General features: G+C 38.6%; 1 protein-coding gene and 1 long non-coding RNA gene across 2 annotated transcripts in view; both read left to right on the top strand.

Annotated features, from left to right (window-relative positions):
- The window catches only part of LOC118333375, a 598,798-nt gene that overhangs the window by 165,395 nt on the left and 421,247 nt on the right, over window positions 1-12,156 (top strand). The gene's annotated exons all lie outside the window — the stretch shown is intronic.
- glra1 (glycine receptor, alpha 1) overlaps window positions 1-12,156 on the top strand; it is a 112,002-nt gene that overhangs the window by 17,903 nt on the left and 81,943 nt on the right. Inside the window, exons 2-3 of the mRNA XM_035668975.1 lie at window positions 7,580-7,704; window positions 8,009-8,020. Coding sequence (XP_035524868.1) covers window positions 7,580-7,704; window positions 8,009-8,020 — 137 coding nt within the window. The remainder of the gene's footprint in view (window positions 1-7,579; window positions 7,705-8,008; window positions 8,021-12,156) is intronic.

The raw sequence follows: 12,156 nt of genomic DNA, 5'->3' as shown, positions 1-12,156 counted from the left end.
TCTAGGAGGTATATTTTTTAGACATTTGGGTTATTTATAACTACAGGCTGTTACTGGACTGTATTGTTGGACACATCTGTACAATCCAATTAAGTACAATACAGTAAATTGTTGACCTTTTGTCACTAATGCTGGAGAGGAATTCATGCAGATTTCATTCTGAGTCTCAAAGATCTATATATCTCGTCATACGTAAGGGCAAAAAAGAAAATCAATATTAGTTTTTTTTATTTTAGAGTAGTGACGACATAAAGTGCAGCATTGGCCAACAAACATGTGACCTTCTGTCACCACAACAAGGACAACTGGAGGGAGGTCTGCTGACAACACTTAGGAGTCCCACAAAATGTGCCGTGGACCGTGCATTCACAAAAAAATGTAAAAGTACTTTCCACAAATAACTGTGCTGCTTCAGACCATTTTTGTATGTTTTGCCACATCACTGAAAATATATGTATTTATCATTATCTGTCTTAGTATAGAAATGATAATAACTAATATATTTTTGTGGTTTTGCCATCACATATAACACATCAGTATCTCACTTAGTCAAATCAAATTATTTCACATGAGGACACGGAGGATGCAAGTGTGAATAACCGCAGTTTAACCCTGTCTTGCTGCTCAGTAGTTCAGCTCGTCATAATGTCAGAACGAGAAAGAGAGAAAGGCAGTGATGACGAGCAGAAAGACAGGAACTAAAGACAAAATCGTCCCTCCGCTCACTGGAAATACCCTTTTTTATTTCCTGAACTTGTGTCCCACATGATTCGTCTAGCATTACTTATATATCTGACCTGTAAGCTTTGCTGTTTGACACTGGATTGAGCTGTCTGATTTCTCTTCTGGCAAAAGAACAGCGCTGCTGATGCTGACAATGTTGACAGTGTTTATTTAAATTTTAAAACTCTGAAATGGTTAAATCCCTGTTTGGAGCTTAGTGGAGTGCAGTTCCCTCAAACACCTCTGGCTTGGCTCTGATGAAACTTTGAGATGTGACAAATGTTGGCGCTGTGCACTGGCATTTAAAAAATTACCTCCTCCCTAATGGGAGGTCTGCATCTAAAGGTCAAAATCTCCGACTTTGAAAGACCACAAATGTTATAAAATGTTGATGTCCTGTCCTGATTGGCCTAAAGCGTGCCTCTATCAACATGTGTATTCGTCCCGGATTTGTCCATTTTCCAGTGGACTCGGACTGAATCATGAGGCAGCGGACTGAGTCAAAATCCCTCATACACTACAAGACTATTTGTCATTTAGTCCTTCAGAGTGTGTGTGCCCCCTCTCTGTTCTTACTGGATTTATCCACTAACTGATGCTAGTTCTTTCAGTGACAGATGCTTTACCTACAAAGAAACAAAAGAGCGAAAAAGAATATATGAATACATTTTTAAAAAAAAAGTCATATATGATACAAGCTAACGAAAGATGCAACTCAGACGGACACATTTATCAAACTCACAACCACTATGGCATTATGATCTGATTTATGATCTTGTGATCAATGATCAGCTCATTTAAATGTTTCAGTCTGATTATCAACATCATCAGTCATGATGGTTATAATACAATTATGTGTGTTATGATTTATGATCATTACAACATCATCAGCATCGCCGTCATCATTTTACAGCAGAGACAGAACACGGCCTCATCACGGACACAGAGAGACATCATTTATTCACGTGAGACAAAATATAATAGCATCAATTACAGGAGTTTCAAACAGCATCAGTGAGACTTTTTATTAGCTATTTAAAAATGTATCTACATTCATGTGCAGATATCTTTTCATAGAGATTGGCTGAAATGTGTCTTTCTCATCATTTCACTCTCACCACTCCTCACTTCAGAATGTAACCACTGCTGCAATGGTCTTCTACCATGTTTTATGATGCCATATTGCAGCTTCTGAAATAGACTGACTTAAGTCAAAAATGTCTATGCCCTCAACTTGTGAAAAGGTTGCTAGTTGCCTGTTTGCACATGCAGCATGCTGTTTTTCTGACCACCTGGTGAATGTAAGTCCAACATTCACTCTCCTTTCAGCTCTGATTTGGCCCCCAGCAACACATTTATGACTCCTTTACTGTTGGATGTTTGCCAGCTAGTCTCTGACTGTTTCTGTGTGTGGTTTAGTGCGGTTCAGGTAGTGTACAGTGGGTTTATCAGGGTTTGTTTAATGATGAAAATGAGGTTGATGAGAATGCTGAGACCGCTGTGTAAACGTGCCTTTAATCCAAAACAGTAAGTTAAAAGAGGCTAAAAAAAACTCCATATAGGTGTAGAGTTGGTGATAAATCTCTGCAGGTTTGTGTCTGTGAGTGACCTTTTTTGAATTTCATCATTTGATACATTAACATATTGTAAAAATATCAATGAGAGCAGCTTGAACTTGTGTTCTGTGCAACTCTGCTGCACAAGGTTAGGTGACTGTCTTATGGTACCAAAATAACATTATTTGTCCTCACAGCATTTAGCTTGTTAGTTTCCCTCAACATCGTCATTATGATTCATGAGACACAGAACTGCGAAAGCGTTATTTATGTAATGCTAACTTGTTTTGAGCACTGTCATCAATATCCTCAGTTATGATCATTATAATGTCATTATCAGTGTGATGATTTATGGTCGTTTATAACATCATCACCGTTTAACACCGCAGACAGACGGAGACTGCATGGCTGGGTCCGTCATTGCTAGCTGCCTCTGGTGTGTGTGTGTGTGTGTGTGTGTTGAGGAGGTCATGTGACTCTGCAGGCAGCTTGGTCGGTGACCTGACAGGCAGGGTGACCCGAGCGGCTGGTAGCAGGGTGGACCGAGACAGCAACCAAACTTCATTTATTGGTCTTCTCCTCCTCCTCCTCCTCCTCTTCTCTCCCCTCACACATACACACACACACACATACACACACGCACACGCACACACACACACACACACGCACACACCCACATCATCCTCCTTCACCCTCCTTCCTCTGTCTCCTTGGTGCCCTGCATGATTTGTTTTCCGATGTTTTGCACTGATGAGGGCGAGTTGCTTGGAAGGTCGGTGTGTCGGTGTGTGTGTGTGTGTGTGAGTACAGTGTGTATTTCTGCAGTTTTTGTGTACCTACTTATACATATGTGTCGTACATGAACACATCATGAGATAAGAACTAACGAGACATTTGTCCCGTTTTATTTTGTTTTCCGATCACGGCCACTCCATAATTCCCGTTTTCACCCTGCAGACTGTGATTCTGATAAGCAGTTTCCTGATAAAGCGACAGTGCCGACTGCATTACGTGTTTATGAATTGCTAATGGCACTATTTATCATGCCGCGCGTCACAATTTACCATATTGAAAGTCACGGTTAGCGGTTTTACATTTAGAAGGTGAAAATTTAAGCGCGATCGGCTGTATCACCTGTCATTTTAATTTATGAGAGATTAATGCGGCGAAGCTCCCCTCCCACACACTCATCATCAGCCAACTAATGGCTGAATAATTTTCATTTTCACTTTCGGACTCGCTGTGTTGCTCTTACAGGCATTCATGGAAATTGCTTTAGTCTTTAACTGGGGGTCAAGAAAGGTCATGTGCTGGTTTTGGTCACTCCACAGACTTTCTGAACTTCACAAAGTCTAAAAACTTAAGCAAACAAGTCAGATCCAGTTTATGTTCCACTCTGACTAAACTTCGGTCTGTTTTCAATCATTGATACCATGAGCTGAGCTGAGAGGAAGTCCTGATGTCTGAGACTGACTGCTGCTTCACTGGACGTCTGAGTGCTGCAAAGTAAAAATGTTCCAGCACCACAATGAATTATTCCTCATAGACACCCCATCCATAACTTCTTGTCACTCTGTAAAAGTGTGGCTCAGCCGGAGACAAAATAAAACATGCATGGCAATAACCATGCATATTAATAGATTTTGATGAGTTATGTTTAGGCTCATATGTTAGGGTTAGTTATTCTTCTCCTTTCCATCCTTAACTATGGATTATTTTGTGTCATATTAGCTAAATCTTTTATTTAATTTCCCCAAAATTGTGTGTAAGTATCAAATTATCTGTCTGCATGCTCCAATGCTGAAGCTATGATATTTAAATGAAGTAAAATATTCAAGCTTAAGATATTTTTCTGGCTGCACCATCACAAAAAACTGAATAAATAATGCCTAGAATATTTCAAATTTCCCAAAGAAATCAGTAGCCATATTTAATATAGTTGGAAAATATGACCTTAATAAAGTGCTTCCAGCTGAGGTTCAAGAAGTCAAGAAGTCAATAGAGACAAATTATGCAGCATCTGATACAGACATGATGATATAAATTGAATTAAAAAAATCTTAAAACTGGTTTAACTTTTTTAAATTAGGTTAACTCTAGACCACATTGGCCAAACAATAAACCTTTTAATATAAATATTAAGAGGAAGCAATTACTTAACCCAACAAATTACTAATCAATAATTCCATTACTGACCACTATAATTAATTCTAAGAGTAAAGAAGAAGGCTACACAGTCCTCCCTGCAACTCGTTGGTTTAAAAGCTCATTGTGAGGCTGTAGTGAAATGAAATGGGTCAGTACAGCAGCTTATTTATAGCCCAGATCACACTGCTGTCCATGCTCTTTCTCCGGGCGCAGCAAGAAATGATGCAATCAAATACAAACTGCACTACAAGTGGCCACTAATGCCATTCCACTGTAAGGCCATGGGTCAGTTCAGTCCTCGCCCAGAATGAAGTCACTGTCAGTTCACTTCCAATCTAACGCAAGCAGCAAAGCGTTTCACTTCAAATCCCAAGACTTGTCTTTTTTAAATGTTCAGACAGCTTGTAACACAAGAATTAAAAGCAACATCAATAAGTGATAATCACAGTTTCACCTGAATGAATGATGAGTCACAGTGAATCATAGCAATGGTACATTGTGCTAAGATCCCTTACACAAATGAACTGAATGTTATAGACAAATTGAAATAATATTGAATTTGTAATGAATGAATTGAATTGAATTGAATTTCTTTAAATAAAATCCAGTGGGATGAATTTGAGGGGAAGTAGGCAGGAGATGTGTGTGTTGTACCTCTCGTACTCCTATCTTTGTGAGGACCTATTTAAGTTTTAGACCTTGAGTTTGAGGACATTTTGGAAAGACAAGACGTTTTTAGATAATCAGGACATTTTCAAAATACAGGACAGTTTTGCAAAGTCAAGATGCTTTCGCTAAATGAGGACCATTTTTGAATAGTAAGGTCAATTTTAGAAAGTTGGGAAAAATGTTTGCATGCATTATGTCAATGAGGATCCTCACAAGTATAGTAGAAACATAAAAGTGTGTGTACAATAGTAAGTGAGTAGTGTAGTAAAGCACAGTTCTTATAAACTGATAGATGATCATAAACACAATCTCTCTTTAATTATTGAATTCCCAGGATTACGTTTAAATGAACCCCAAGTCTTCCTGTGGTAACCAAGGAGCCAATTAGTGAACTTTCTTTTACTCATTAATCACTAAAGTATGTGGTCTATTTTTGTTCCCTTGGTAATCATTTTCAGGTACACAGGCTGTTTGGATCCTTTGGCTCGATCCATGCGTTCACAGTGTGTGTTTTGGTGTGTGTGTGGAGTGTTATTGACTGTTAGAGCTCGATTCATTGTATGTCTGTGGGCTAAAGGCCGTACTGGGGATTTGACATTATGCAGAGAGCATCTAATGAGCGTTATGGGCTTAATAAGGTAAAGAAGTCAACTGTGCAAATACCACGGCCTTATTGTAAAATCAATGTGGCACTCAGCAGGACACTGAGCTGGTTAAGTGAATTAGAGTATTAGTTTGAATAACTACTTAAAATGAAAGAAGTGTGTGGAACCACTAATGCATTAAACTACGGTCAGCATGGACTGTAAAAGTTGACTTCCAATTAGTCACTTTTTAATTAAATTAGATAAAACTAAATGAAATTAAATGATGATAAATTAACCTTATTTTTAGCCCTGGTGTGGGCAGGTCCAGGGATAACCTCCAAGAATAAAGAGATATAATGAATGAAGGATTACAAAATAGCTAATAGTCTTTTAGTTCTTAGTGCATTTAAATCTCTCATTCAAAGAAAACATATTTGTTTTTAGTTTTAGTTTATGACATAAAACTTTTTTTTTATTCTATTCTTTCAGAATAGTCCTTTTTTACAGCCGTATTTCTTGACATGAATATAGGTAACACAGGTGCTTTCATTTCACAAGTTGCGAGTTTTCGCTCCTTTAATCTAAATTAATTTTCAATTCAATTTATTTTATACGCCCAATTCATAACAGAAGTTATCTCGACACTTTCAAATAGACACGTCTTACACCGAACTCCTTTAACATTTACAGAGACCCAACAGCTCCACCATGCAGCAAGCACTTGCGACGGGGGCCCAGGAAAACTTCCTTTAACAGGGCCAGGAACCTAGGACAGACCTTTCGGCTCTAGGCGGTGGGTGTTCATCTGCCCTTGCACCAGTTGGGGAGCGGGATGGAGAGAGAGGGGAGAGAGAGAGAGAGGAGCAGAGAGACGGCTCCAGTCTACAATAACAGCCACCCAGCCACTGACTCTGGTTTGCGACCTGGAACAGAACCTTAATTAGTATGATTGGTAAAATCTCCAATCAGTCAAAATGGCTGCTGTGAAAAAGATCTATTGTGAAAGTTTAAAAAATATTAAAAATAAATTCTGGTACAGCAAGCTTTTAGTAACAAGGAGTGAAAACTGAATTCGTCACCTTACTTCTGTCGATTGCATAATAACCCGTACTCCTTTTCCATAACTATGACCTGAATTTTTAATGATCCTGCTTTGTCCCAGTGTAGGATTCAATATGAAATACATTAAATTGAGGCAGAAATGCAGAGTTTCATGCTGAAGTTGGTGGAAACATTGTTTACTGCAGACTCCACAAACAACCACATTCAAGAGTTACCTAAAGACTAGCTCACTTTTCTCCCAGTCTCATCAGTTCCACTTAGATTGCAACATTGTCCTTTATTCCTCCTCTCCTGGGTGAAGGTCTGGGTGTATTTCTGAGTGTGTTGGTCTTTATAATATGTCACCTGATTTCTTCATTTGCTCCCTATCATAATTACTACAGCCCCTTGAAATGAGTACGGGTCGTAAAACGATGTTTCTCTGTTGAGGACAGGCTGCTGGAAAGACTGGTTCTTTGTTGAATGTTGTTGGATTGTTGAATGAACGTAGTGCAGAAGTTCAGGTTGCACATTTCATTACATGTTTAATGTAAATCGAGGTTGTTTAAACGAAAGACTATTGCAGTAGTTTCTACCAGAGTGGACAGTTTACATTATCTGTCTATTGTCAGGCTACTGTGAACTTTAACCCTTAGCCCTTTTCTCTCTTGGGTGCTGGCAACAATGCCAGACTGTAGATGATAAATTGATCTGAATGTGAAAGACTTTTGATGTATTATGACTACAATCCAATCTCACATTCATCTTTCTGCCTGTCAAAAGTTCTCTTTCTCATTACACTTCGATCACAGCATTGCATCTTTCTCCAACCAAATTTACCTTTCTGTCTTCCAGCTTGGCAGCATCGAAAGAAGCTGCGGCGAGGAAAGCTACCACCCCGATGCCGCCCTCCGAGTTCCTGGACAAACTCATGGGCAAGGTTTCGGGTTACGATGCCAGGATTCGACCGAACTTTAAAGGTAGGAGTTGCCACCAAGACTCAGTCGGATAAGACAGGAATGTAGCCAAACAATATCCAGAAAAGACCTGGTAATATGCTGTTTCTGCCTTTCATTACCTTCTCTAAATACCTTTTTGAGGGTTTAGCCAAGGTTATCACCAAGAAAGGTTTGTATTTATGTGTATTATTTAAAAAAGAAGAAGAAAAGTTTATATATATTTAATATATAGAGATGTTACTAAAATTCTGTTGCTTTGTGTTTAATCATCTCACTGTTTTTGGTTGTTCTCAATCTGTCGATCTCTTTCATTTGCTCTTTGCAGTTTACAACAAAGGTAATTCTGCCCATTATTCAACATGCTAAGACCAAATTAGACTATTTAAGGTGTTAGAAAAACCCATTTTATATATTTATGTTTAACCTGTCCCTGCACCTTTAGCCCCAATCAGACTGTAAAACAACATTCTTATTAAGATATAGATATTTTAGGATCTGTAGTTATCATGGTGCTAGTTGGCTACATTCCTTGGTATCCACACAGTATCCTGAGTGCTTGTTTTGGTGGTCAAGGTAATGTGCCACTCTCCCACAAGCGGACTGCTAAATATGATTTCATGATGATGATGATGATGATGATGATGATGATGTTGGTGATGATGATAATATAATAATTAGTAACATTTCCCTGAATGGAAGCCCCCTTAAAGACACATGTCAGAGGTTTCTATATTAAACTTCCTCACATTAGGAACACAGTCTGGACATGAATGAGTTTGTATGACATTAAAAAACTGGGGCAACCCTGCATATTCATTAACGTGTATGAATAATACAACAAGTTTCTTAAAAAAATCATAAAGCATCTTACCCAAAATTATTTTGAATGTAATTGGAACAGACTGAAATTTCAGTGCACAGTCACAGAAACAAAACTGGAACTGGCCCGAGTTTGACCTTGTGTTTATTCAACATGAACTGATTAATAGGGTAACATGTTACATTTGAGCCTTGTTGCATGTTAAACACTGACATATCTTAGTTTCCAGAATGGATGTGAGTAATTTATATTGCCGTATATTAAGTTTAGGTCATTTGTGTGTTCTAAGTGTACCAAATATTAGTACCCTTGTGATGTTCCACCTTCCTGTGTGTACATCTGCAATCTGATCCAAAGTAGATCCTCTGTTCTCCAAATATCAAACACTCTTTTACCTTTTTTATGAGCTATTAAATTATATACCTGCATTATCTTATTAACTTGTGGGTATACTTAAAGGCACTGTGATCTCTTGACACTTTGCGATCTGGACAGTAAAGCTTATTCTACCGTTGTAGTCATTTTAAGGTGCTCTGGATATAGACATCGGTTCAATCAGTAGGAAGAGGTACATGTATTTCCCCTCCTAGTGTTATTAAAATCAAAGCAGTGGAATCTGCGATTTAACATTTAAGTTAAAAAAAATCTATCTTTAATTGTTCCAGCATAGTTTTTTTTTAATTAGAATTGTAGATGAGATTAATGTTGGCTGGACATGAACATAGAACCAATGTGATTGTTGCAAGTTTGTTCTCAATAGCGAATAAGAGATTTGGCATTTGCAGAGTTTGAAATTTTAGAATTGTTCTTTAGTTTAGATTCACCAAACCAAACCATATAGCCAACACAGAGGGTTAGAAGTCACAGAGGCCTGACAATATCCCTGTGAACCTTGACCATTGAAACTGCTCAGACCTGGAGGGATGATGTACTATACCTCGTCACTGATTGGCTGTCTGCATACTTGTATGCATCTCTACTCTTTCATTCAGATTTAACAGGTGACATTAACAGGTGTCCTAATATTTTGTACACTGAACACACCGGGAAACAGACTGCTAGAATGTGCAGCAGTGAACCACAGCTTATGTTTATGAATGCTGCCATGGAGCTTTTTTCTTTTTTTTTTTGCTGAGCCCATAATGGCATAACCCATTATATGGTGATCTTTGTATAGTAAGTGGGATATCTCAGCTCATGCGATATAGAATTGGGAGGGGTGGAAGGGTTTTACCGTGACTAAGTGTGTATTATTAAACCTGCCGCTGCTGCAAAACAGCTGAAACTGCTCGTCCTTCCTGACCTGCCAAGAATTTGTTCGGGTGTTTTGTGAGGCATCGTCGTGAGTCAATTCTGGAGACCATTTCTATTTTTTTAATTTGATTTCTCCTCAGCTCTGGCTGGCAACAATCCAGTGTGATTTACTGCGACTAGTGCTGCATTGACCTTTACAAATCAGGATTTAAACAGGCCGACTTGACAGTTATTTAAATTTATGGTTTTTATGTTTTTTTCCGTTCTTCTAATGTGATGTATTAAAAAAGTTCAATGCGGATGAAAGTACTCTTTGGCAATGTGTTAGACATGCAGATAATCATAGCAGTCCTCCTGACGTCAGTGAGCTTTCAAAATTTCAACCCCAACATAAGAATTGACCTAAAAACAATTAATGTTTCATGATTTTTTCTCTTACTTTTCTTTTTTGGCTTAATGTGTTCGTACGCAATCTGTGATGAAGATGTACTCGGGAGGATGAGCACATCTTTTATGTAATCTGCTAAGCTAATTGTGTCAGGGGCCATTGTTAGCAGACAGGATCCGATGTGAATTTCCAGACTCTGTCATGGCTGTCAGGTCGACAGAGTAGCATAGCATGAGCTCTCCGACTTGCTCATTCATGCAGTTTCTCTTTTTTTTGTGTGTCCCTACCAGCTAACTACACCACTGCATTAATCACATTCATGAAATAAACAGCTTGACAGCTCTGCTCCTTAATAAACTCTGGGGGGACAAGGTAACAAAAAAGTCTTCTTGCACAGAATGAGCTGGAGTCAGTGAGGGGGGGAGGCAAAATGGAGGACTGCACTTCTGCAATAGCTCTCAAATGTGTCTTCGTCAGATAATAATAATAATAATAATAATAATAATAAGATACTGGATTGAGGGAACATGAAAAACATGGTAATATATTATGGTTTAATTAATTTTGAATTGTGCAGAATTATCCTTCAAATTAATCCTTTCATATGCTGTGTAATTAGAATAACACAATTATAATCAAATTAAATGAATTCTCCTTTTCTGTTAAACCCACACAGAAACGTATTAAGGACCCCTGGGTATCGTGGAACCTTAGTTTGAGAGGCCTAGTTTGGAATCAAAAAAATAATCCGATCCGATCATTACACAGATAATAATAAATGATGGGATATTTGACAGGTGTAGATGGAGTACCGTGTTAGGACTGTTGCTGAATACTGAAATGCCTGAAAATGTGTGAATTGTGGGATTCTAGAACTCCGAACATTTGATGTCACAGGATTTGGTCGGAAATATCGCTCACTTTTGTTGATAGCGAAAGCTAGTAAGTTACTTTGCAAGCAAGCAACTTTACTAGCTATCAATTGAGCTAACTAGTTCACAAACTAACTAGCTAAAGAGCTAGCACACTAAGCAACTACACAACATGATCATCCTGTTTACTTCCTCCAAGCCAATTCACATTTAAGGCATGCATCCTTCATGAAGAGAGGCTTTTTGACTCGTACCCAACTTTGACCTGCTTTTTAGCAACTTTCTTGCAAAACTGTGGTGTAGGCTAGCCCATCAAAGGTAGTGGATGTCATAAAATATAAATAAATCATGTGATGTCAAACCTACCAGCCCATAACAATGAGGAGACTTTGGAATGCCATGTCGGCTAGAACGTGGAAAACTTAATTCTAGAACTCTCTTTGGAATGTTGGCATGTTCAGACCTGTAGATAATTAAGGATACAGGAATGAGGCCGGAATGCGGAATGTTCTAGCTACTGAATGGTAACGGCATAACAGTGCGACTAGTTTTGTTAAATGCCAGATGATTAGCCTTCTCTTCGTACTTCACAGTTTACACACACACCCCATCAGATCAGCATCAGACCCGCTAATTTTGCCGTACAGCAAGAGTGGATGGAGGGCGGGGAGGGAAACGGGAGGGAAGAGATGAGATTTGCCGGAAGCTAAATGTGCCAGCATAAGAGGAAATTACACTGATCATGACCGGGGGTCCACTGTGTGGGCAAAAAAAAAACTTCCGATTGATTTAGCAGGTTCTTCCATCGGAGAGAGAGAGGAGAGCAAACACTCCTGACACATTCAGGACAAGCCATTTATAATCCATGAATCCATGAGTTCATCCATTCTTTCATTCTCTCTTCCTGCTGTCTCATTCATTTATTGGCTTTTTTTCTCCCTTTCTCTTTCCTTTCTTGACTCCATTCTTCCATCTCTCATTCATTGACTCATTCATGTTTTGATACCTTTTATTGATTCCTTCCCTGCTCCTGTCTTTAATTTCACCATCATTGTTTTGGTTCTTCATCCCATCTTTTACCGTACCACACATTCCTATCCTTTCCCTCCTTCCCTCATACCTTTCTTCCCTTCTTCTGT

The sequence above is a fragment of the Morone saxatilis genome, unplaced genomic scaffold, assembly GCF_004916995.1.
Source record: "Morone saxatilis isolate NCDOM2014 unplaced genomic scaffold, NCSU_SB_2.0 Contig22, whole genome shotgun sequence".
In the NCBI taxonomy this organism is placed as follows: domain Eukaryota; kingdom Metazoa; phylum Chordata; class Actinopteri; family Moronidae; genus Morone; species Morone saxatilis.
Note: the sequence above shows the minus strand (reverse complement) of the source record. Positions and strands in the feature narration are given on the sequence as shown.